At 43.4% G+C, this 27,701-nt stretch overlaps 1 protein-coding gene across 1 annotated transcript in view; it reads left to right on the forward strand.

Annotated features, from left to right (window-relative positions):
* The first annotated feature begins 4,710 nt into the window (after nt 1-4,710).
* LOC143788430 (uncharacterized) overlaps nt 4,711-27,701 on the forward strand; it is a 31,444-nt gene continuing 8,453 nt past the window's right edge. The window contains exons 1-2 of the mRNA XM_077278103.1: nt 4,711-4,937; nt 14,239-14,272. Coding sequence (XP_077134218.1) covers nt 4,743-4,937; nt 14,239-14,272 — 229 coding nt within the window. The 5' untranslated portion in view covers nt 4,711-4,742. The remainder of the gene's footprint in view (nt 4,938-14,238; nt 14,273-27,701) is intronic.

Raw genomic sequence — 27,701 nt, forward strand, 5'->3', positions numbered from 1 at the left:
TGATGACGAGGTTAAAAAAAACTTTTTTCTCTTATACCAGTATTTGTAGGGTGGTTAAAGTTTGTGCTTAACAATTTCAAAGTGTACCTTTTCTGGTGGTGTAGGTTTATGGCCAGCCTAAGAGCTCATTCAGATGTCAGCTATTTTCTCATAGGAGAAAACCTGCCTAAGTTCCATCAGGGTTTTCTTATCAGAGTTTCATCAGATTTTCTTTAGCATTTGATCAGAGTTTGGACAAAGTTTCGTAAATTTTTCAAAAATGGAAAAAAATACCTTCTCCAGCTTCTCCAAACAGTCCATAAAAAAGGGAGAGAACCCAGATGGCATAGGCATAAAGTCCTAGATATACCCTTTAACAGAATACACAATAACAAATCGAAGAACTTCAGCTATAGTATTTGCATAGGTAGTCAGCCATATGAAATGCTGACCATAAATCCATATGAACAATACAGTGCTAGACGGGTAATAGTATAAACACAATGGGTAGAAACCCCTGGTAGTCATACCTGTCATGACACAGCTGTCGGGTGACCCGGGACCAGGGGCTCCTTTCGTGTCACTAACATTAGGGGACACCCTATCTCGCCCTACTCACTGGGATACTTCTGAAGGTGAAGATGCCAGGGCCTCTGCCCTTGCCTTATCTCTTGAGTTAGCCCTCCGTTTGTTCTCTTCCCCCACCCAGTGAAGAGGGGGCACTACTGTGCCCAGTAGTACACCAACCCAACAAACAAGGCAACACAAGCAAGAGTTAACAGAAAACTTCAGGCATACAAAATATTCACTCACATATAACAGAGGAATTCACCAGGGCGTTGAGTTAGTGGAATAAAGAAAAATAGAGAAGGATAGGGAATTACCACAAATACAAACCAAGCAAGTCACTAATAACTCCTTCAACTCTCCTTCTCATATGAACTCCCCTCTCTCCGTTAGCCATGCAGCAATAAAGCTATCTCTGACAAGAATTAGTATCAGAGCAGAGCCCAGATTATAAAGGGGAAAGGAGTGGCTAACCGAGCTCAGCTGTGAACAGAGGAATTTCCAACATGGCTGATTAACCCCTGTTCTGTCAGAAGAAATAAATACATTTAAAATGAAGGAGAAGTGCTTCTTCTCAGCACCGGAGTAGAAGCAATCAGATGCTGCAGACTTCTGGCTCCACACTGTCGTGGTAACCCCGTGACAATACCTCAATGCATGGAAATCCCAAAAATGAAAATAACAAGTGGTATGCCCTACGCAAGCAACATAATCCAAGGTATCTGAAAGGTAATATAAACATGAGGGATTCACATGCCACACCCAGTTAGTATGGATTGATATCCATAGCACAAAAAATAGAACAGCCAACTACAACTGACATGCAAACATCTGAAAAAAATGCATGTGGAGCTGCGATAACTGAAGTAGCAGATTTGTGCAAAGATCTCACCACACGCTGATAATGAGTGTTTGTGATACAGTCAAGATAAAGCCTACTACAACATGGTCCAGAGGAAGCCACAGTGTGCGGTGACACGCGTTGGGCGTCTTACCTGCCAATTCTTTATGCCTTTTGTTCCAGGACCCTGCGTGTGTTTGGGCAATCTGAGACATATTGTAACGTCAACAGTCAGTCAGTGTATTCTCACCAGAATTATTAGTTTATCAGCCTGTCCGTTTATAGGAGGAAAAAAATTATTAAAGCGATGTACAGTATTTATCCTAGCAGATGCTACTGTTACTAATAGCAATTACTTATAACCACACTTAATCATCTACATAATTATCTTTTTTACCTCAGAGTCAAACATAATCCAGTCTGGGATAGTGAGAAAATCCTCATTAATGGTCTCCTCAGTTCCACCTATGTCTTAAAGCTAGTATTACACCAAGTAAAACACCAATCTGTAGAAACTTTTTCTATACGTGTGTGTATTTGTTGTGTGCATATATTTGTGGGACAATCCCTTTGGTTATATGGTGTTTTTTTCTTGTTCTGTCTGCCCACATATGCGTCATTTGCCACCTGTTCAGTAACTCCTCGAAAGTCAGTAAAAAAATGTTTGCAATTTTTAGAAGCTGTAGAAACTGGTACAGATTATCAAGACTAATTATCATTATTTTACATTTCAAAGTGAATTCTGCTGTATGTGTTCATACCAGTAATGCTGACTGTGTATAATTATGTACATAATTATACAATTAGCCACAGCCAATAATACTGGTATGAACACATATAGCAATTTTAAGATATATATGAAGATAGATAGAGAATAGATAGATAGATAGATAGATAGATAGATAGATAGATAGATAGATAGATAGATAGATAGATAATCAAAAAAAGGCAGAGAAGTCTGCCGAAATGTTGCTGCTAAAGGATCAGTAAAGCCATAGTTTCTCACTTTATTTTTGGAGTGCTGCCTGTTTTTTTTTAGTTTTTTATAGATTTTTTTAAATTATTGATTTTAGAGATTTCGACATTACCTTAATAGGTTTTATTGCACCCCGTTTCTTTTTGGTAGTGCTGTCAAATGTTCTTCTATTAGATAGATACATAGATAGATAGATAGATAGATAGATAGATAGATAGATAGATAGATAGATAGATAGATAGATAGATAGATAGATAGATATTACATAGATAGATAATGATAGATTATGATAGATATGAGATAGTTAGATAGATAGATAATAGATAGATAAATAATAGATAGATAATATATAGATAGATAATAGATATATTGTAGATAGATAATAGATAGATGGTAGATAGATAATAGATAGATAGATAGATAGATAGATAGATAGATAGATAACAGATGGACAGATAGATAATAGATAGATAATATATAGATAATAGATAGATGATAGATAGATAGATAGATAGATAGATAGATAGATAGATAGATAGATAGATAGATAGATAGATAGATTCATGTATATCTTAGAATTGTACAATCTACCATAGTTTCCAATCTGATCATAAAAAAGTGTAAGCTGTCCATAATTTTTTGTTTAATTGCCGAGATAAAAGTAAAAAATCAGCTTTGAAACCCTGATCACATGATGGGTGTTATAGGAGCCTACTCTATATAAGAAAACAAAAAAACAAAAACAAACATGAGCCCTCACAAATGTCCATTGTCCAAAAAAAAAAAAAAAAAGAAAAGTTATGGGTCTCTAAAAAAAGACAAAACTGAACAAATAAAAAATAAATATCAAAATAAAGAAAGCTGAAAAAAAACTAAAAAAAATTATCTGCAGAATAAAGTTGCCAAGTGATTTTTAATACAAATTGAACATTGTAAAAATCTCAGCAAATATGGCAGAACTGAGGGTTTTCTTCATGAGTTTACCCATACACCAGCTTTTTTATAACACGATTGTTTACTGTGAGCATCACTTACATTTAGGAAACCATTCTACCCTCTGTGGAGACTTGTGGCTACATGTAGAGATGAGTGGATGTTACAACATTTTAATTTGAAACAAATGGAATTTACTGACAGCGTGCACACAGCAAGCTGTCAGGATTCTCTAGTGTTGACAGTGAGACCGGGTGTTCACGTGACTGCATGCGATTTTCACACATCCAGCTACAGTCTGACTAGACTTGCTTAGCCTCGCTCAAGTCACTTTTGTTAGTGATGAGTGAACGTGCTCGGTTAATGTCTTATCTGAGCACACTTGGGTGTTATCTGAGCATCTGGGAGCGCTCGTATATTATGTTTGAGTCCCCGCAGCTGCATGTTAGACAGACACAACACATGCGAGGATTGTGTAACAAACAGGCAATCCCCACATGTGTTGAGACAGTCTAACAGCCCCAAATCATGCAGCCGCAGGGACTCGAACATAATATACGAGCACGCCCAGATGCTCGGATAACACCCGTGTGTGCTCAGATAAGACATTATCCCCGCACGTTCGCTCATCACTAATTTGCAGTCAAGTGACTGCCCATTCTCGCTGCTGACACCGAAGAATCCTGACAGCGCACAGTGCGCACACTGTAAGGATTCAGAACTCTACAGTCACATACAGTGACTAGAATAAGACTGGACAACCCCTTTAATGGCTGCACTGCTACAGCAAAACCTTGCTAATTGCCGCCATAACAATAATAAAGCAATTTGCAATTAATTTCTAATTACACACCTCTAAGATGTTGCAACTTTTACTTAAGCATTAACTTTTTTACTTACATGTTTCCTAACTGATTTGATTCCAATTACCTATTATTAGATCCTTTTGTATAACATAAGTCTTCTGGGGAAACCACAAGAAGTCGTATTGTTCACCTTAAGTAATCCTTTCTCCTGTGCCTAGACAGGGTTATTCTTTTCTCGGTCAGTTATGATTAACTACTGTCTTGAAAGCACTTGCCGGTTTTATTGTATTTGCAGAAAGAGTATGCAATATCTCCATTAGAAAATGTCATTTATTAATTTACTACACCGACCATAAGTTTATGACTTGTAAAGACAAAAAAAAAAGATTGTTTGTGCTCTTTTTTTTTTCTTTCTTGCAGAGTGAAACAATTATGTATTGCGTAAGTGCCGGGCATTTACAGAAGGAAACAGACATTGGCTCCATTCCAGCTCAGCTGAGTTTCAGAGGCAACGTCTTATCTTCAACAGCTTTATGACAGATACGTAGAGAAAGGGAATCCCACAGATGGCTCCTCCTCTCCTCGCCTGGAATTATAAATAAGCATCACTGGTCAAATCTATCTCACTTCTTACAAACTCATGAGAAACATTCCATTTTTCATCAGAAACATGAGTTTTCATCAGGTACATGGAGAAGAAGAACTTGGGATCAATGTGACTGAATCTAATAGTTCAGCCACAAGAAGCAACACTAGAATTTGGATGATCTGTTTTATCCTAATTTCAGCGTTTACTACTGCAATATTTTCTTTCTGCTTTTTTAACCATCTATTGGTAAGTTGCTAATTATTTTCACAATTCTGTTTTTAAACTTTTTGTTTTTTATAATTTGCACTTTTTTTTTTTTTTGCTAAAGTGGGAATCAGCACCAACATGTAAAAGTGATATCTGTCTCTTCTTTTGGATAAAATCAAATTTTATTCCGGAAAAAGATTCAGTTACTTTTTATTTTTTTTAAGGGAATCTTTCAATATAATAACAAATCCCAAAATAATTAACTTACGCATGTAGCTCTTTCGAAGACAAGTTCTACAATAATTTTACATGGCCAGTCCATTCCTCCATTACTGAGAACTCAATGTCTGAATTCTTGTGCAAAAGAGGCCGAAGCACTATTTGTAAGTCTCATGCCTCTGTCACTCCAGCTCTATTCCCTACACAGCACAGCCTCCTCCTGCTTGACTGATGACCCCTTTACCTGAAGTTACAAAACATAGAATTCAAGCAGGAGGAGGAGACCCTGGGAGGAGAATAGATCTGGAGTGATAGAGGCATGACATTTGCAATAGCTCTTCAACCTCATTTGCATATCAATTCAAACACTGATATTTCAGTGATGGGGAATCGATTGGACATGTAAAGGTATGTAAAGCTCTATGCTGTTTAATTTCAGGCAATGGAGCTGTCATTCCATCAAAAGAAGGCATCAATGGGTAGGGAATAGAGCTGGAGTGACTGAGGCGTCCCGGTGACTACCTCTTGAAGCTCATCAAGAGAATGCCAAGAGTGTGCAAAACAGTCATGAAAGCAAAAGGTGGCTACTTTGAAGAACCTAGAATATAAGACATAATTTCAGTTGTTTCACACTCTTTTGTTAAGTATATAATTCCACATGTGTTAATTCATAGTTTTGATGCCTTCAGTGTGAATGTGCAATTTTCATAGTCATGAAAATACAGAAAAATCTTTAAATGAGAAGGTGTGTCCAAACTTTTGGTCTGTACTGTATATATATCTACAGTATATATATATATATATATATATATATATATATATATATATATATATATATTTGCTTGACTGCAAAAGACCTTCAGAAAGATTTAGCAGGCTCTGGAGTTGTACATTGTTCTACTGTTCAGAGACATCTGCACAATGGATGGGGTGCAGTTCATTGATAAACTTCCACTGTGTAAAGAGCACATGAAGAAAGCCTTGTGGGATTGTTCACATGGATCAGATATGTTTTCAACTTAAAATATGTAGTGCATTACTGAATCACTGTTGTGGATAAGATTTTTATTCACAGCAGAAACCATAGTGATCACTGCACAATTTAGTGCGGATATTCCCGAGGCTTATTTGATACAGAATTTCTGCTGTAAAAAGATGAAGCAAACACATCCTGTAAAAACGCTTCCGCTGCCCCATTGTAAGGTCCGGGGAGGAGGGGGCGGAGTTTCGGCCGCGCATGCGCAGTCGAAAATGGCAGACACGGCACGAAAAAAAACGTTACATGTAACTTTTCTGTGTCAACGGCCCGCCAAAACACGACGCAACCGTCGCACGACGGTTGCGACGTGTGGCCATACGTCGCAATGCGTCGCTAATGTTAGTCTATGGGGAAAAAACGCATCCTGCAAACAACTTTGCAGGATGCGTTTTTTCTCCTAAACGACGCATTGAGACGTACAGCCAAAAACGCTAGTGTGAAAGTAGCCTAAGACGTTATCTGAGCGCGTTCGCTCATCACTAGTGTCTTCCATAAGTTTCCAGCTGCTCCATAAAAACTATACTTGCTCCTGCCAGGTGCTGCAGAACCACCCCCTATTTATTTGAGTAGACGTACATTACCCGGCAATGATCACTATAGAATACAACTGATGAGTAACTGTTCTTCAGCAGAATCAAAGTAACAGTTCATTGGGGTAGTGGCTAGTGTTGAGCATTCCGATACCGCAAGTATCGGGTATCGGCCGATACTTGCGGGTATCGGAATTCCGATACCGAGATCCGATACTTTTGTGGTATCGGGTATCGGTATCGAAACAACATTAATGTAAAAATGTGTAAAAGAGAGAATTAAAATAAAAAATATTGCTATACTCACCTCTCCGACGCAGCCTGCACCTTACTGAGGGAAGTGGCAGCGTTCTTTGTTTAAAATTCGCGCTTTTCTTTCCTTTACGTGAAGTCCCGGCTTGTGATTGGTTGCGTCGCAGTCACATGGGCGACGCAACCAATCACAGCAAGCCGTGACGTAATTTCAGGTCCTTAAGGATTTTAAAATTACGTCCCGGCTTTGTGATTGGTTGCGTCGCAGTCACATGGGCGACGCAACCAATCACAGCAAGCCGTGACGTAATTTCAGGCCCTTAAGGATTTTAAAATTACGTCCCGGCTTTTTGATTGGTTGCGTCCTAGTCACATGGGCGACGCAACCAATCACAAGCCGTGACGTCACGGGAGGCTGGACACGCGCGCATTTTAAAATGCGCGCTTGTCCAGCCTCCCGTGACGTCCCGGCTTGTGATTGGTTGCATCGCGGTCAACCAATCACAAGCCGGGAGGCTGGACACGCGCGCATTTTAAAATGCGCGCTTGTCCAGCCTCCCGTGACGTCCCGGCTTGTGATTGGTTGCATCGCGGTCAACCAATCACAAGCCGGGACGTCACGGGAGGCTGGACACGCGCGCATTTTAAAATGCGCGCGTGTCCAGCCTCCCGGCTTGTGATTGGTTGACCGCGATGCAACCAATCACAAGCCGGGACGTCACGGGAGGCTGGACAAGCGCGCATTTTAAAATGCGCGCGTGTCCAGCCTCCCGTGACGTCACGGCTTGTGATTGGTTGCGTCGCCCATGTGACTGCGACGCAACCAATCACAAAGCCGGGACGTAATTTTAAAATCCTTAAGGGCCTGAAATTACGTCACGGCTTGCTGTGATTGGTTGCGTCGCCCATGTGACTGCGACGCAACCAATCACAAAGCCGGGACGTAATTTTAAAATCCTTAAGGACCTGAAATTACGTCACGGCTTGCTGTGATTGGTTGCGTCGCCCATGTGACTGCGACGCAACCAATCACAAAGCCGGGACTTCACGTAAGGAAAGAAAAGCGCGAATTTTAAGCAAACAACGCTGCCGGATCCCTCGCAGAGGTGAGTATAGCAATATTTTTTATTTTAATTCTTTCTTTTACACATTAATATGGTTCCCAGGGCCTGAAGGAGAGTTTCCTCTCCTTCAGACCCTGGGAACCATCAGGAATACCGTCCGATACTTGAGTCCCATTGACTTGTATTGGTATCGGGTATCGGTATCGGATTGGATCCGATACTTTGCCGGTATCGGCCGATACTTTCCGATACCGATACTTTCAAGTATCGGACGGTATCGCTCAACACTAGTAGTGGCCAACCCCTTTGAGTCCAGAAACCTCAAAATGAATTTGATATCGATGGGCAAATCAACAATGAAATCACTGAACAAGGTCTTCAAATTGAGGAACATTTCACTGACAACAAAGTCAGAGCTCGTAATAGTCTGCTCTTTTCTGTAGTAACATATGGATGCGCGACCTGGATGATATAGAAACAAGACAGAAGAAGAATCAACGTCTCCGAAATATGGAGCTGAAAAGGATGCTATCAATACCATGGATGGCAAGAAGAACAAGCAAATCAATTTTGGAAGAACTCAAGCCAGACATGTCATTTGAAGCAAGTATCACCAAGCTACAACTTGCTTTCTTTGGACACTTCATACGAAGAGAGCAATCACTGGAGAAGGACATCATGGTCGGAAGATTAGAAGGAACAAGATGAAGAAGAAAACCAGCATCCCGATGACTTGATACAATCAATACATTATACAGAGCTCAGCAGTAAGAGAGCGGGTAGATCCACAGCAGATAAAACAGTGGTTTTATCAAAGCAACAGTAAGCAGCCCAGTAAGTGCCACATGGCTGGAGTTAGGATCTCTGCTCCTACGTTATATTGCTCTCTCAGATGGGTAGCTAAAACCTGGTGACAGATTCCCTTTACGTTCTTCATTAGGGAAACAGTGGAAAGCCCACAGTGGCACAGAGCTGCTTCAGCATGAAGGTGCAGCAAGATTGTGTGTGAATATAGCCTTAGAGAGGTTTTTCTATGAGCAAAGTACATTTTGATCAATAGATCTTGGAATAATATGTTCTGCCTGTCTTTAAACATGTTTTACATCACTGTTGTGGATTCTGTTTTTGGGCTCCCTCTGGTGGTTACAACTGGTACTGGGTGACTTTGGTGGGTTGCGGTCTCTGGTTTCCACCTGTCCATCTGAGGCTGGGTGTTTCCTATTTAACCTGGCTTTCCTGTCATTCCCTTGCCGGCTATCAATGTATTCAGATGTGCTCAGTTTGGTTCTGACTACCTGCTTCCAGATCTCTCAGGATAAGCTAAGTTATGTTTTTCAGTTGTTTTGTTTTTTGTCCAGCTTGCTAAATATTACTCTATGCTAGTTGGAAGCTCTAGTGGGCTGAGGTGCTCCCCATGTGCCATGAGTTGGCACATGGGTGCTTGTAATCTCAGGATGGTTTTTGATTAGGGTTTTTTGCTGACTGCTCAGACCCCTTTTGTATCCTTCTGCTTTCTAGTTATAGCGGGCCTCGTTTTGCTAACTCTATTTTCATATCTATGTGCGTGCCTTCCTCTCATTTTCACCATCAATACATGTGGGGGGCAACTATACCTTTGGGGTTTATTTCTCTGGAGGCAAGTTAGGTCTTTATTTTCTCTGCAGTGCTGGTTGGCTCTTAGGCTGGCGCGAGGCGTCTAGAATCAACGTGGGCACGCTCCCTGGCTATTTCTAGTTGTGTTTGTCAGGAGTAGGGCAGCGGTCAGCCCAGGTTCCATCACCCTAGAGCTCGTCCGTTATTTGAGTTATTTTTTGCTTGTCCAGTGCGATCCCCTAGCCATTGGGATCCATAACACATCACAGAATTAATCCGCTGTGATCCCTGATCCCTAATCTCCTGTCTGTATATTCTATTTTCTCTTCCTCCCCTGCCCAGGAGCTATGGTATGATCAGACCATGTTCCTGCATGGTCAGACACAGCTATTACACAGTACACAGCAGGGGCACATTTATAAGACTATCTCGGCACAGGAAAAAAAAAATTTTATTACATCCAATCGTGGAAATTATTATTATTCTCTCACACACCCCGCCCCAACAGCAAGCATGGTGGAGGAGTTGGTTTTCTCCTGTCAGATAACTGCTCCTTCACCCCAATCCCACTGCCACCCTCTGTTACCCTCCCTTCCTTTGAGGTGCACTCTGTGCGCATCTACTCCCCCTCCAACCTCCAACTGGCTGTCATTTACCGCCCCCCAGGGCCAGCCACCATCTTCTTTGACCACTTCACCACCTGGCTACTTCATTTCCTTTCTGCAGACATCCCCACTATCATCATGGGCGATTTCAACATCCCCATTGACACTTCCCTCTCAGCTGCCACTAAACTTCTATCTCTCTCTTCCTTCTTCGGCCTCACTCAATGGTCTTCTGCAGCCACTCACAAAGATGGTCACACACTGGACCTCATCTTCACCCGCCTCTTCTCCCTATCTAACCTCTCTAACTCACCTCTTCCACTCTCTGACCACAACCTTCTCACATTCTCATCTCTCTCCACTCCATGTCTAGAGTCCCCACCCCACAAACTTTCACACCCTCGCAGAAATCTTAAACATCTTGACCTACATTCATTCTCTGAATCCCTCCTCCCTCTCACAGACATAAGTTCCATACACAATGCGGATGACGCTGCCGCTCTATATAACACCACAATAGCTGTAGCTTTGGAATCTGCTGCCCCACTTACACATACCAAAGCTCGCAAAATCAACAGACAGCCCTGGCACACCAGCCTGACCAAAGAACTGAGGCGAGCTTCCAGGGCTGCTGAGCGCAGATGGAAAAGATCCCACTCCAACGACCACTTAATCGCATTCAAACAGTCCCTCACTACTTTCAAGACCGCACTCGCCACAGCTAAACAAACCTACTTCTCATCTCTCATATCCTCCCTGTCTCACAACCCTAAACAGTTATTCAACACCTTCAATTCTCTCCTCCGTCCCCCAGCACCTCCTCCCTCCCTACTTATCTCTGCTGAAGACTTTGCCTCATTCTTCAAGCAGAAGATTGATAACATCAGAGACAGTTTTGGTCAACAAGCCCCAGAGCCCTTCCTCCCAACTTCCCTACCCTCCACCTCCAAAACCAACTACTCCACCATTACAGAAGATCAACTCGCCACTCTACTCTCAAGATCGCATCTCACCACCTGTGCACTTGACCCGCTCCCATCCCACCTCATCCCAAACCTCACCACAATCTTCATCCCAACCCTAACCCATCTCTTCAACCTATCACTAACAACTGGTGTTTTCCCCTCAAGCTTTAAACATGCCTCCATCACACCTATCCTCAAAAAGCCCTCTCTTGACCCATCCTCTGTATCTAGCTATCGCCCTATATCACTTCTCCCCTATGCCTCAAAACTACTGGAACAACACGTCTACCTTGAACTGTCCTCCCATCTCTCTTCTTGCTCCCTCTTTGACCGCTTACAATCTGGCTTCCGGTCACACCATTCCACTGAAACTGCCCTAACTAAGGTCACCAATGACCTCTTAACCGCCAAGAGCAAGCGACACTACTCTGTTCTCCTCCTCCTCGACCTGTTGGCTGCCTTTGACACAGTGGACCATTCCCTATTATTACAGACCCTCTCATCCCTTGGCATCACAGACTTGGCCCTATCCTGGATCTCATCATACCTAACAGACCGGACATTCAGCGTCTTCCACTCACACACCACCTCCTTACCTTGCCCCCTATCTGTTGAAGTCCTACAAGGTTCAGTTTTAGGGCCCCTGCTCTTCTCCATTTACACCTTTGGCCTGGGACAGCTCATAGAATCTCATGGTTTTCAGTATCATCTCTATGCTGATGACACGCAGATCTACATCTCTGGACCAGATATCACCACCCTACTAACCAGAATCCCTCAATGTCTGTCCGCTATTTCATCCTTCTTCTCTGCTAGATTTCTAAAACTTAACATGGACAAAACAGAATTAATCGTCTTTCCCCCATCTCACGTGACCCCCCCAACAAACCTATCCATTACAGTAAATGGCTGCCCACTGTCCCCAGTCCCACAAGCTTGCTGCCTCGGGGTTATCCTTGACGCTGATCTCTCCTTCAAACCACATATCCAAGCCCTTTCCACTTCCTGCCGACTTCAACTCAAAAATATTGCACAAATCCGTTCATTCCTCAACCAAGAATCTGCAAAAACCCTAGTCCATGCCCTCATCATCTCTCGCCTTGACTACTGCAACCTCCTGCTCTGTGGCCTCCCCTCAAACACTCTCGCACCCCTCCAATCTATTCTAAACTCTGCTGCCCGGCTAATCCACCTGTCCCCCCGCTATTCTCCGGCCTCTCCCCTCTGTCAATCCCTTCACTGGCTCCCCATTGCCCAGAGACTCCAGTACAAAACCCTAACCATGACGTACAAAGCCATCCACAACCTGTCTCCTCCTTACATCTGTGACCTCATCTCCCGGTACTTTCCTACACGCAACCTCCGATCCTCACAAGATCTTCTTCTCTACTCCCCTCTTATCTCCTCTTCCCACAATCGTATACAAGATTTCTCTCACGTATCACCCCTACTCTGGAACCGTCTACCACAACACATCAGACTCTCGCCCACCATTGAAACCTTCAAAAAGAATCTGAAGACCCACCTCTTCCGACAAGCCTACAACCTGCAGTAACCACCGAACGACCAAACCGCTGCATGACCAGCTCTACCCTCACCTACTGTATTCTCACCCATCCCTTGTAGATTGTGAGCCTTCGCGGGCAGGGTCCTCTCTCCTACTGTACCAGTTATGACTTGTATTGTTCAAGATTATTGTACTTGTTTTTATTATGTATACCCCTCCTCACTTGTAAAGCGCCATGGAATAAATGGCGCTATAACAATAAATAATAATAATAATAATAATTATTCCAAGATCTATTGATTAAAATGTATTTTGTTCATGGAAAATCCCCTTTAATGCATTGTCTGATGGCAGACTTGGTCTTGTCTCATCATGATGCCTAAAATGCCTAATAAATGTGATAAGTGGGATATTTTTAGCTAGTCAGCCCCCATTATCTTCATTTAGGGACTTACAATATTGCATGCACAACGTTCATAATTGTGTCGTTCAGACTGGTGTATTGTATCCCTGTATAGATTTCTACAGTTTTGGAAGTTTCACTTAGTAAAACTGTGTGTGTCTGAGTATTACAGCCATAATATTGTATGTCCTGTATGTAACATGACTACATAATGTAATTTGATTGGGACCTAATGCTAAAATTTAAAACTACCGTAATTTTAAATATTTGTTTACTTTTTAATTACTGATATTCCTCATATTTTACTCTTTTAAAGTACCAGTTTTTTGGCCCAAATTCATGAACACTAATGTGCACCAGTCTTGATCAACAACGGACTGCACCAAATTAATTAAGAGGTGCATCTTTAAATGAAATCTGTCAGTAGGATGAATCCTCAAGAGCAGTCTATATGGGCATGCAGGTCAAGGGAAGCTGAATGGAATGATAACTTGATATCTCCAATACAATGTCTTATTCCACAGAAATCCACTATCTTATCAATAACTAAATTAGCTGTAAAGATCTATGAGCCGAACATAGATCTCCCTGAGAATCTGCCTCCAGAGATTATTCTGAAAGGGGGGGACGTTACCAGTGTGAGGCATGTAATGACTGACAGTCCGCTCTCTTGATTTACATGTCTCATACTGATTACACCACCAGTCATTTAAAATAAGCACTGGAGCTTGTTTAATGGAAGGGCTTCATTAAGTTGCCCATCCCATCGCAACAGAGCTTTTTCCACTTTTCATGAAGTTGATGGAGCTGGGTGGGACTGGTGTAAAAACACCAAAAGTCACAGATTTCTTACACAACTATGAGTGGTGCAAAACAATTTCAATATGCCAAGCATTTTTACGACAGAAAACAGGTGAAAACTGCTTGATGAATAGAGGAAAGAGTTATTAGTTTATAGTATAACTGTTGTTAAGACTGCCTTTTTCAAGTTGAGCAAAAATCTAAATTGTATACTTTAATCCAATATGTTAAAATTGAATATATGTCAATTGTCTAGAGGTAAAAAATACTGATAACATTTGTAAAACGATTCTCTACTATATCTACACCTCTATGAAGACTGATAATCTACGATATTAAGTCTTGATTTTCTTTCATTGTAGGTAGAAGACCTGTGTTATGCAAATGCCACACTTGGTAAGTATTGTATTGCTAGGACATTCGAGAGTTTATATGCCACAGCCTTCCTATTCGAGTTGTTACATGTTAAAGGGGTTAAACTTGTCACCTTTCAGAAAACTTTCTGCTATAAGATGCAGTAATTATTAAAAAAAACAATTACTTACCCTCCGCAGGACTAGCGCCGGCTGTCTGCTGTTGCCTCAGTCTCTGGTGTTTAGAGAGTATGTTTCCCCTGACGAAGCTGCTGCGGCAGCGATACGCGTGGGGCCTGCTTCCACCACACTCCTCCATTTCTGGGCTATTCTGCCCGTCTCCCCTGTTCATTCATAGGGAGTTTATTTACTTGCTATTTTTGGACTTCTGCCTCATATTTTTCTGCAGCACATTTCAGGATCCATCTTATCCATGCACAGGTTGTATCCACAGGGTTGATGTATTTCATTTTCATGCGCCCCTGTTTCTATATAACATCCTAGAGAGTATGTTTACAACACTGCAGGTAGCAGCCAAGCTCATCGGCTCGTGCCGTCTATATTGGCAAAACCACTGGGCTCAGTGAGCGGCTGCAGCGCTGTCAGTGTAAAGTTAGCCTATAGGTGAGCTTCTTGGGAGTATCAAGATGGCATAATGACCCATAGGCACCCCACTATCACATCACAGAGGAGGGATGGGAGTTGGCGCATGCGCACACAGTCTATGATGTAATTTAATGGTCACCTCAGAGCAGGATGCACAGTTATGCCCATAAGCGATACGAGGTAAAAAGGGTTGTCCATTTTCAGAAAATGTTCAGCCCTATCTGAGGTTTGACAGTCCTCCACTGCTGATCCCAGTGTTTGACATTGGTTGTGGCATTGACATCTCTTTGGCTCAGTCTCTCTAATGGATCTTCTGCATGGTGTTCTGTTTACGCCAGCAGCACTTCTGAGCTCACTGTTTGGCTGCCACCATGTTGATGTGATGCCAGCGCCACAACTCATACCAGAAACTAAGCACTGGACCTGGAGGTGGTGAGTGCAGAACCGTTTGTTATTTTAACCCCTTTACCCCCGAGGATGATTTGCATGTTAATGACCAAGCCAATTTTTACAATTCTGACCACTGTCGGTTTATGAGGTAATAACTCGGGAACGCTTCAATGGATCCCGGTGATTCTGACATTGTTTTTTTGTGACATATGGTACTTCATGTTAGTGGCAAAAGTTCTTTGATATGATTTGCAATCATTTGTGGAAAAAATGGAAATTTGGAGAAAATTTTCCAATTTTCCAACTTTGAATTTTCATGCCCTTAATTCACAGAGATATGTCACACAAAATACTTAATAAGTAACATTTCCCATATGTCTACTTTACATCAGCACAATTTTGGAACCAACATTTTTTTTGTTAGGAAGTTGTAAGAGTTAAAAGGTACAACAGCGATTTCTCATTTTTACAACACCATTTTTTTTTTAGGGACCACCTCACATTTGAAGCCACTTTGAGGGGTCTATATGATAGAAAATACCCAAACGTGACCCAAAAGTGACACCATTCTAAAAACTGCACCCCTCAAGGTGCGCAAAACCACATTCAAGATGTTTATTCAGTGGATAGCAGCGCTGGGGTCCTGGGTTCAAATCCCACCAAGGCATCTGCAAGGAGTTTGTATGTTCTCCCCGTGTTTGCTTGGGTTTCCTCCGGATACTCCGGTTTCCTTCCACATTCCAAAAACATACTGAAAAGCTTCGGAGGTCATGGCAACCCATCTTCGCCCCGCAATTGTATCACTGGCACACCGATGGGCGCATGGAACGACACGCTTCCGGCCGGTGCTTGTTAAATGCCATGCCATTTAACAGGTTAACAGCCATGGGCAGAGCTCCACACCACCTGCGGTTCCTAAAGACACATGATGGCTGATTAAATAAGCCATTGTTTGCTGGGATAGATGTGAGCTCACAAGCAGCAGGGACAAAGGCAGGGACACGACTATTGATGTATGCCAAAGGTCATGAAGGGGTTACCAGTGATTCATATCTTAGTATATTTCATAGAAAATTTGGTAAAAAAAGTTAGGGGATGAAGTTTTATTTTCAAAACCACAGCTGTTATTATCATGATTTAATAGCAGCTGATTTCTGGTTTTACTCCAACTGTAGGTATGGTTGTCACCTGATTTAACCCTCATAAAGGGTAGCCCCGATTTTGGCGTATCGAACAGATGCTTTTATATTCCTCTTCAAAAGGTAATCACTTGGAAACAATTTCTCTTAACTCTGAAAAGTTCTCCAACAGGGATGCCCTTGATGACATGGGAAACATGGCATTAGTGGGCATAGAGAATGGACTTTCTTGTTGTTTCCTTATGGAGTATGGTGGACACCACAGTGCAACCTGCATGATTGGCTTTTAGTTGTAAGTCAAGAAATGAAACAGTGGAGGAACTATGGGTGTAAATGAATTTCAAATCCATATAGTGGGAGTTAAGATACAACATGAAGTGCTGCACCAAATACAGAAGAGTGTTGTGAATTTACCTTTTGGCTCCCTCTAGTGGCTACTAGTGATTTGACTCTGGGTATGTCATTCATCCCTTGTATGCTCACCTGGGTCGTTAGGTCAGGGGTGTTGCTATATAAGCTCCCTGGACCTTCAGTTCAATGCCTGGCAACGTTGATATCAGAGCTAATCTGTAGTGCTCTTGTCTACTGATCCTGGTTCCTGCTTGATTAAGCTAAGTCTGCTTCCTTGCTTTTTGCTATTTGTTTTGGTTTGCATTTTTGTCCAGCTTGTATATAATCTGTTTCCTGACCTTGCTGGAAGCTCTAGGGTGGCTGGTGTTCTCCCCCCGGGCCGTTAGACGGTTCGGGGGTTCTTGAATCTCCAACGTGGATTTTGATAGGGTTTTTGTTGACCATATAAGTTATCTTACTACATTCTGCTATTAGTAAGTGGGCCTCTCTTTGCTAAAACCTAGTTCATCTCTGTGTTTGTCATTTCCTCTTACCTCACCATTATTATTGTGGGGGGCTACTATCCTACTTTTGGGGTCTATTCTCTGGAGGCAAGAGAGGTCTTTGTTTTCCTCTTCTAGGGGTAGTTAGTCCTCCGGCTGGCGCGAGACATCTAGCGACCAACGTAGGCATGTTCCCCGGCTACTGCTAGTGTTGGCGTTAGGAGTAGATATATGGTCAACCCAGTTACCACTGCCCTATGAGCTGGATTTTTGTACGTCGCAGACTTACTTGTTTCTCTGAGACCCTCGCCATTGGGGTCATAACAGTTTGCCAGGCCCAGTATTAAATGTTAAATGCATTGCAGAAGCGGGATTATAAGAAAGAAAGCTCTGAGTTTTTTTTTTCTCTCTCTCTCTCATTTTTTTTTTCTTTTCCCCTTTACCTCTGAGTGGCTTGTGTTTGCTGCAGACATGAATGTCCAGACCTTGATTACAAGTGTGGACCAGCTTGCTGCTCGTGTGCAGGGCATACAAGATTATGTTATCAGAAGTCCTATGTCAGAACCTAAGATACCGATTCCTGAACCGTTTTCCAGAGACCGATTTAAATTTAGAAATTTCAGGAATAATTGTAAATTGTTTTTGTCCCTGAAACCCTGTTCATCTGGAGACTCCGCTCAGCAAGTAAAAATTGTTATTTCTTTTTTACGGGGCGACCCTCAGGATTGGGCCTTCTCGCTGGCGCCAGGAGATCCGGCATTGGCTGACATTGATGCGTTTTTTCTGGCGCTCGGTTTGCTTTATGAGGAACCCAATCTTGAGATTCAGGCAGAAAAGGCCTTGCTGGCTATGTCTCAGGGCCAGGACGAGGCTGAAGTGTATTGCCAAAAATTTCGGAAATGGTCCGTGCTGACCCAGTGGAACGAGTGTGCATTGGCTGCTAATTTTAGAAATGGCCTTTCTGAAGCCATTAAGAATGTGATGGTGGGTTTTCCCATTCCCACAGGTCTGAATGATTCTATGGCCCTGGCTATTCAAATCGACCGGCGGTTGCGGGAGCGCAAAACCGCTAATTCCCTCATGGTGTTGTCTGAACAGACACCTGATTTAATGCAATGTGATAGAATCCTGACTAGAAATGAGCGGAAAATTCATAGACGCCAGAATGGCTTGTGTTACTACTGTGGTGATTCTACACATGTTATCTCAGCATGCTCTAAACGTCTTACTAAGGTTGTTAGTCCGGTCGCCATTGGTAATTTGCAAACTAAATTTATTCTATCTGTAACTTTGATTTGCTCACTGTCATCGTATCCTGTCATGGCGTTTGTGGACTCGGGTGCTGCCCTGAGCCTTATGGATCTGTCATTTGCCAAGCGCTGCGGATTTGTTCTTGAGCCATTGGAAAATCCTATCCCTCTTAGGGGTATTGATTCTACGCCATTGGCAAAAAATAAACCGCAGTTTTGGACACAGGTTACCATGTGCATGACTCCCGAACATCGGGAGGTAATACGTTTTCTTGTTCTGCATAAAATGCATGATTTGGTTGTTTTGGGTTTGCCATGGTTACAGACCCATAATCCAGTCTTGGACTGGAAGGCTATGTCAGTGTCAAGTTGGGGCTGCCATGGAATTCATGGAGATTCCCTGCCCTTGTCTATTGCTTCTTCTACGCCTTCGGAAGTTCCGGCGTATTTGTCTGATTATCAGGATGTCTTCAGCGAGTCTAAGTCCAGTGCACTGCCTCCTCATAGGGAATGTGACTGTGCAATAGATTTGATTCCTGGCAGTAAGTTTCCTAAGGGGAGACTGTTTAATCTGTCGGTACCTGAACATACCGCGATGCGTTCATATATCAAGGAGTCTCTTGAGAAGGGGCATATCCGTCCTTCTTCTTCCCCTCTTGGTGCGGGATTCTTTTTTGTGGCCAAAAAGGACGGATCTTTGAGGCCTTGTATTGACTATCGGCTTTTAAATAAGATCACTGTCAAATTTCAGTATCCTTTGCCGCTGTTGTCAGATTTGTTTGCCCGGATTAAAGGTGCCAAGTGGTTCACCAAGATAGACCTTCGTGGTGCGTACAACCTTGTGCGCATTAGGCAGGGCGATGAATGGAAAACCGCATTCAATACGCCCGAAGGTCATTTTGAGTACTTGGTGATGCCATTCGGTCTCTCTAATGCACCTTCAGTTTTTCAGTCCTTCATGCATGACATTTTCCGGAAGTATCTGGATAAATTTTTGATTGTTTATCTGGATGATATTCTGGTTTTTTCTGATGATTGGGACTCGCATGTGGAGCAGGTCAGGATGGTTTTTGAGATTCTGCGTGAAAATTCTTTGTTTGTAAAAGGCTCAAAGTGTCTCTTTGGTGTACAGAAGGTTCCCTTTTTGGGGTTCATTTTTTCCCCTTCTGCTGTGGAGATGGATCCAGTCAAGGTCCAAGCTATTCATGATTGGACTCAACCCTCGTCAGTTAAGAGTCTTCAGAAGTTCTTGGGTTTTGCTAACTTCTACCGTCGTTTTATTGCAAATTTCTCTTGCGTTGTTAAACCGCTGACGGATATGACCAAGAAAGGCTCTGATGTAGCTAACTGGGCTCCTGCTGCCGTGGAGGCTTTCCAGGAGTTAAAACGCCGGTTTACTTCGGCGCCTGTTTTGTGCCAGCCTGACATCTCACTTCCCTTTCAGGTTGAGGTGGATGCTTCGGAGATTGGGGCAGGGGCCGTTTTGTCGCAGAGAGGCCCTGGTTGCTCTACTATGAGACCTTGTGCCTTTTTCTCTAGGAAGTTTTCGCCGGCAGAGCGAAATTATGATGTGGGCAATCGGGAGTTGTTGGCCATGAAGTGGGCATTTGAGGAGTGGCGTCATTGGCTCGAGGGTGCTAAGCATCGTGTGGTGGTCTTGACTGATCACAAAAATCTGATGTATCTCGAGTCTGCTAAACGCCTGAATCCTAGACCGCTGGTCATTGTTTTTCTCCCGTTTTGACTTTGTGGTCTCGTATTTACCAGGTTCTAAGAATGTGAAGGCCGATGCTCTGTCTAGGAGCTTTGTGCCTGATGCTCCTGGAGTCGCTGAACCTGTGGGTATTCTTAAGGAAGGAGTTATCGTGTCTGCTATTTCTCCAGATTTGCGACGTGTGTTGCAGAGATTTCAGGCTGGTAGGCCTGACTCTTGTCCACCTGACAGATTGTTTGTGCCTGCTAGATGGACCAGCAGAGTCATTTCCGAGGTTCATTCCTCGGTGTTGGCAGGGCACCCGGGAATTTTTGGCACCAGAGATCTGGTGGCCAGGTCCTTTTGGTGGCCTTCCTTGTCAAGGGATGTGCGGTCATTTGTACAGTCCTGTGGTACTTGTGCTCGAGCTAAGCCTTGCTGCTCTCGTGCCAGCGGGTTGCTCTTGCCCTTACCTGTCCCGAAGAGACCTTGGACACACATCTCTATGGATTTCATTTCTGATCTTCCGGTGTCTCAGGGCATGTCTGTCATCTGGGTGATATGTGATCGTTTCTCCAAGATGGTCCATTTGGTTCCTTTGCCTAAGCTGCCCTCCTCTTCTGATCTGGTTCCTGTGTTCTTCCAGAACGTGGTTCGTTTGCACGGCATTCCTGAGAATATTGTGTCGGACAGAGGATCCCAGTTTGTTTCCAGGTTCTGGCGATCCTTTTGTGGTAGGATGGGCATTGAGTTGTCGTTTTCATCCGCTTTCCATCCCCAGACTAACGGACAAACGGAGCGAACTAATCAGACTCTGAAGGCTTATTTGAGGTGTTTTGTCTCTTCTGATCAGGATGATTGGGTGACCTTCTTGCCATTGGCTGAATTTGCCCTTAATAATCGGGCTAGTTCCGCCACCTTGGTTTCGCCATTTTTCTGCAACTCTGGTTTCCATCCTCGTTTTTCCTCGGGACATGTGGAGCCTTCTGACTGTCCTGGGGTGGATTCCGTGGTGGATAGGTTGCAGCGGATCTGGGGGCATGTGGTGGACAACTTGAAGTTGTCACAGGAGAAGGCTCAGCGTTTTGCCAACCGCCGCCGCGGTGTGGGTCCCCGACTTCGCGTGGGGGATTTGGTATGGCTGTCTTCTCGATTTGTTCCTATGAAGGTCTCCTCTCCCAAATTTAAGCCTCGCTTCATTGGTCCTTACAAGATATTGGAAATCATTAATCCTGTATCCTTTCGCCTGGATCTTCCGGTGTCGTTTGCCATCCACAACGTATTTCATAGGTCCTTGTTGCGGCGGTACGTTGTGCCTGTGGTTCCTTCTGCTGAGCCTCCTGCTCCGGTGTTGGTTGAGGGCGAGTTGGAGTACGTGGTGGAGAAGATCTTAGATTCTCGTCTCTCCAGGCGGAGGCTTCAGTACCTGGTCAAGTGGAAGGGCTATGGTCAGGAGGATAATTCCTGGGTGGTCGCCTCTGATGTGCATGCGGCCGATTTAGTTCGTGCCTTTCACGCCGCTCATCCTGATCGCCCTGGTGGTCTTGGTGAGGGTTCGGTGACCCCTCACTAAGGGGGGGTACTGTTGTGAATTTACCTTTTGGCTCCCTCTAGTGGCTACTAGTGATTTGACTCTGGGTATGTCATTCATCCCTTGTATGCTCACCTGGGTCGTTAGGTCAGGGGTGTTGCTATATAAGCTCCCTGGACCTTCAGTTCAATGCCTGGCAACGTTGATATCAGAGCTAATCTGTAGTGCTCTTGTCTACTGATCCTGGTTCCTGCTTGATTAAGCTAAGTCTTCTTCCTTGCTTTTTGCTATTTGTTTTGGTTTGCATTTTTGTCCAGCTTGTATATAATCTGTTTCCTGACCTTGCTGGAAGCTCTAGGGTGGCTGGTGTTCTCCCCCCGGGCCGTTAGATGGTTCGGGGGTTCTTGAATCTCCAGCGTGGATTTTGATAGGGTTTTTGTTGACCATATAAGTTATCTTACTACATTCTGCTATTAGTAAGTGGGCCTCTCTTTGCTAAAACCTAGTTTATCTCTGTGTTTGTCATTTCCTCTTACCTCACCGTTATTATTTGTGGGGGGCTACTATCCTACTTTTGGGGTCTATTCTCTGGAGGCAAGAGAGGTCTTTGTTTTCCTCTTCTAGGGGTAGTTAGTCCTCCGGCTGGCGCGAGACATCTAGCGACCAACGTAGGCATGTTCCCCGGCTACTGCTAGTGTTGGCGTTAGGAGTAGATATATGGTCAACCCAGTTACCACTGCCCTATGAGCTGGATTTTTGTACGTCGCAGACTTACTTGTTTCTCTGAGACCCTCGCCATTGGGGTCATAACAGAAGAGTCCCACCACATCAACCCTGATTTTTAAAAAACGTTTTGTTTTTTTCAAAAGGCCATACAGATATTAGCCCATGAAGATGAAAATTTCATACCTAGCAACATTCCATTTTCTTGTAATTAAAATTCTCATTGAAAGGGAAAAAAATGTGCTTTAATAAACAAAACACAACCGGCCACAAATATATCTGTAGGTATCTAGTTTAATTGCTATAGCTCTTTTAAAACCACTGTAATGCAGCCATAGCTTTATGATACGGTACCACTGTAGTCTTCATGGCACATCATCAATAGAGCCGCTGGGGAACTCAGCGAGAGGATACCTTATGCATGTGAAGATGGTCTTGGATAATTTTTTCCACGGACCCCACAATAACTTTGACATTTTGGGCTAGGTGGCAAATGGTTACGTGGTGATTTTCCAAAATGGTGACCTTCACTTGCTGGATGATGTGTTCATCAATAGCAGAGTGGAGTTGCCCTGGAATTGGAGCTGTTTGCACCAAAGTTCGACCACATTTGAATTGACGATACCAATTCTTGACTACATATTAGGATGGGGAATCATCACCATAAAGCTCTTTCATCTCATCGAACATCTCCTTTGTTGTGCGGCCTTTCAAGTAAAGGAACTTGATGACTGCTCTGCATTCCACTGGGTCCATTATCAAACCTCACACCACTTCAGCACCTGTAATATCAAGACCATTATCAGTTCTAAGTTGCAAATTGGCACATACTCTATAGAGATTTGTAACATTGCACATGTGCAGTTTCAGTGTCCTGTGATAAATAGAAGTGGGTCAGGGAATATCTTTAATGAACGCCCCTTGTACATATAAAAAAGTGATCCATATGCAACTTTTGTTTCACTTTGTAGTCCAGATTCATAGTCATGGTATAAGCTTTACTAAAATTTGTAGTTACGCCACGTACCTCCTCTCCATTGACTCACAACAGGGCTGGTCTTCAGAAAACCTTGGTATGTGGCTCAGTCTTATAAAATTATGAGATTCCCAAATTATATGATATCTTCGCCCCTGGAGGTCCCAGGCAGGAGATATTACTGTCATGTTTACTACCACAATTTTATCTTCATATTAATAGGAAACATGGCATAGATAGCATCATCCATCTGACAACTCCAAAAACATGACTATCATATTTATTGTATCTATGACATTCATAAAAACCCCAATATTCATAATAATTTGAATGCAGAAAAAAGAAAGGATATGTGTAGATGATAGTGAACAGCTCAGTCAATTTTTTATCAATTACTTATAAATACCAAATAGCAACAAGAACCAGCCACAAAGAATATTTAAAAACATATAAAAAGCTCATGTTTATATGTACACAAGCACCCGATTTGGTCTAGGCATAGGCCAGGAGATCCTATCTTATGGTTCTAGATAAACAAAAAATGTATTAATACGTGGCTAATCAATTTGATTTATTACCATTAAGTGCACTAGATACACAAAATAAAGTGCATTGTGCAACCATAACCCCATGTATATTAAACTCAAAACATGGACATATTGTAAACAGAATCGTCATAACCTCAGATTTAAAATGCATAGGACACAAAAAGCAAGGTTTGCATTAAGCCAATCTTCAACAAGTCTGTTTATAAGTGAACTTATCTAATGATGGTTGCTATGTGGACACTCCATGTAGAGATGCAATAGGCAGATGTAAAACACTTGCAGTGTCATTATATGGTGTAGAGCTATGTACAATTCATTCAGACATATTGCTACAATTTCCCCTGAAGAAGCCTCATTGGTAGCGGCGATACGTGTTCGGGAACTGTCCTATGCCCTTGTTATTTCAGATAGGATCCCTATTTTTGATATCCATCTCAAAACATCTTGGTCACACTGGTATTGTGTATCTATTTGAGGAATATGTTGGAATGAATTGTACATAGCTCTGCACCATCCTATTGCATCTCTACATGGAGTGTTCACATAGCAACCATTGTTAGATAAGTTCAGGTATAAACAGACTTTTTCTGATACTTGAATTTATATGTAGCAGTTAATCCTTTTTTGTTCCGTAGGTGGTGCCCTCCTAAATATGATATAAATAATTAGAAAGCAACAAAGAAGCAAACGTCAGTCTGCTTGCAGTTCTGAGACACAAGCGGGCATGGGCCATAAATCTATCACCTTCTGCATTTTTTGGCAAGCTGGAGGATCTATTATGCATCAGATTCCGACTTTAATTACCTCTTTGCAGGAGATGGAGAGTTGGATGGCCTCAGCCCATTCATATAAAGGTTAATAACGAGAGATGAGCAAACTTGTTCGGAAAATGTTCGCAATCTACCTTACATCTAATCCCTGATGCCTTTGTCTCCTGTAAAAAATGAAAAATGAAAAAACACCATACACTCACTCCAACGCCTAATCCCCGATGCCCATGTCACCTGGAAAAGAGAAAAATTATTAAGCCACCATATCCCCTACCTATCCACCGTAATCCATATTGTCCCACGAAAATTCAGATCACTTGTAGAGCAGTCACATGAGCTGATGCAATTGCTCTACCCAGCAGCCAGCAACACACTGACAGGAGTCTGTTATCACTCCTGAAGTGTTTAGCGCAGAGCTGCAGTGAGAAAGTTCACCGGAGTTCATCAGCCAATGAGCACCAGAAATCTCACTTATGGCACCACCGCTGCATGAGAAATTTGAGCTGTTTTGGCAGCTTTTGGGCTCCTCTCAAGGTGTTGTCTATGCGTTCAATTTTGCCTCCCATTGAATTCAATGTGGTCGGATAAGTTCTGCAAACATCGGGAAGTTTGCCAATCCCAGCCGAACTGAACCTTTGTTTATTTCTATTAATAACCAGCTTTCAACACTAGAAGTCCCAGAAATTTCGAGCTCCCCCCTGAAGTCCTGAAAGAGAGTCAAATGACCCTTAAGGTACCTTCACACTTAACAACTTTCCAACGAGAACGACAACGATCCATGACGTTGCAGCGTCCTGGATAGCGATATCGTTGTGTTTGACATGCAGCAGCGATCAGGATCCCGCTGTGATATCGTTGGTCGGAGCTAGAAGGCCAGCACCTTATTTCGTCGTTAGGTCGGTGTGTATCGTCGTGTTTGACAGCAAAAGCAACGATGCCAGCAATGTTTTACAATGGTAACCAGGGTAAATATCGGGTTACTAAGCGCAGGGCCGCGCTTAGTAACCCGATATTTACCCTGGTTACCAATGTAAAAGTAAAAAAAAAACACTACATACTCACCTTCTGATGTCTGTCACGTCCCCCGGCGTCCGCGCTGCTGCTCAGAGCTTCCTGCACTGAATGTGTCAGTGCCGGCCGTAAAGCCGAGCACAGCGGTGACGTCACTGATGTGCTCTGCCGGCCCTGACACATTCAGTGAAGGAAGCTCTGAGCAGCAGCGCGGACGCCGGGGGACGTGACAGACATCAGAAGGTGAGTATGTAGGTTTTTTTTTTACTTTTACATTGGTAACCAGGGTAAATATCGGGTTACTAAGCGCGGCCCTGCACTTAGTAACCCGATGTTTACCCTGGTTACCCGGGTGCTGCAGGGGGACTTTGGCATCGTTGAAGACAGTTTCAACGATGCTGAAGTCGTTCCCCTGATCATTGGTCGCTGGAGAGAGCTGTCTGTGTGACAGCTCCCCAGCGACCTAAACAGCGACGCTGTAGCGATCGGCTCATTGTCTATATCGCTGCAGCGTCGCTGAGTGTGACGGTACTCTTAGGGTACCGTCTCACAGTGGCACTTTGATTGCTACGACGGCACGATCCGTGACGTTCCAGCAATATCCATACTATATCGCTGTGTCTGACACGCAGCAGCGATCAGGGACCCCGCTGAGAATCGTACGTCATAGCAGATCGTTTGGAACTTTATTTCGTCGCTGGATCTCCCGCTGTCATCGCTGGATCAGTGTGTGTGACACCGATCCAGCGATGTGTTCGCTTGCAACCAGGGTAAACATCGGGTTACTAAGCGCAGGGCCGCGCTTAGTAACCCGATGTTTACCCTGGTTACCATCGTAAATGTAAAAAAAAAAAAAACAGTACATACTCACATTCCGGTGTCACGTCCCTCGCCGTTTGCTTCCCGCACTGACTGTGAGCGCCGGCCGTAAAGTGAAAGCAGAGCACAGCAGTGACGTCACCGCTGTGCTGTGCCTTACGGCCGGCACTCACAGTCAGTGCGGGAAGCAGACGGCGAGGGACGTGACACCGGAATGTAAGTATGTACTGTTTGTTTTTTTTTACATTTACGATGGTAACTGTAGTGATCAGACTGATGGAACCATTCATGGACAAGGGCAGATCCGTAACCATGGACAATTTCTTTACATCATTGTCACATGCACAACGACTGCTTAGCCGGAAAACCACAATCCTTGGCACAGTCAACAAGTCGCCGGGAAATGCCTCAATCCGCTAGACAGATGGACCGCACTGAATTCACCACTCAGGTGTTTTCAACCACTGGTGCCTCACTGACAGTGTATGCACCCAAACGAAAGAAGGCCGTCTACATTCTCAGCAGCATGCACAGCGTGGTTGAGACTGAGGATACCAACAAAAGGAAGCCAAACACGATCACACAATACAACCACACAAAGTGAGGTGTGGATGTAATGGATCAAATGGTGCGAGAGTACAGCGTGCGTGCAGGAACACGGAGATGGCCAGTCGCCGTGTTCTACAACATGATTGACATGGCAGCACTGAATGCTCATGTTCTTTATCAGGCATGCACTGGGGTGGAGGAGAGACGGGTGGACTTCCTGGTTGAGCTTGCAAAAGAGTTAGGTGGCTCTCGTGTGACTGAAAAGACGGCACGCAAGGAGAAACTCCTTCCGCAACAACCTTTCACACCCAGCCCTGGCAAAAGGGCAAAGTGTCAGGTCAACCATCGATGCACGAACAATTGTGCAATTGAGAGATGTGTTGACTGCTACAAATACACATGTGGCAAATGTACCAGGGACATACCCAGGCAGTGCCAGGTATGTTCCGACAGGGCAGACAGACTGCTGAGTGAGTGCTGAAATGCTAGTCACACAAGAAGGACATGCCACTCACACACACAGACGCAGCCCCCCACTGCAGCCTATTGTAAATATGTGTGGAATTTGTTTTATTCCTTGTATTTTTTTTATTATTTTTATAACAAAAATAAAAAGCATGGAAACAAATAAAAG

This window comes from Ranitomeya variabilis, chromosome 8 (genome assembly GCF_051348905.1).
Source record: "Ranitomeya variabilis isolate aRanVar5 chromosome 8, aRanVar5.hap1, whole genome shotgun sequence".
NCBI classification, from domain to species: Eukaryota; Metazoa; Chordata; class Amphibia; order Anura; family Dendrobatidae; genus Ranitomeya; species Ranitomeya variabilis.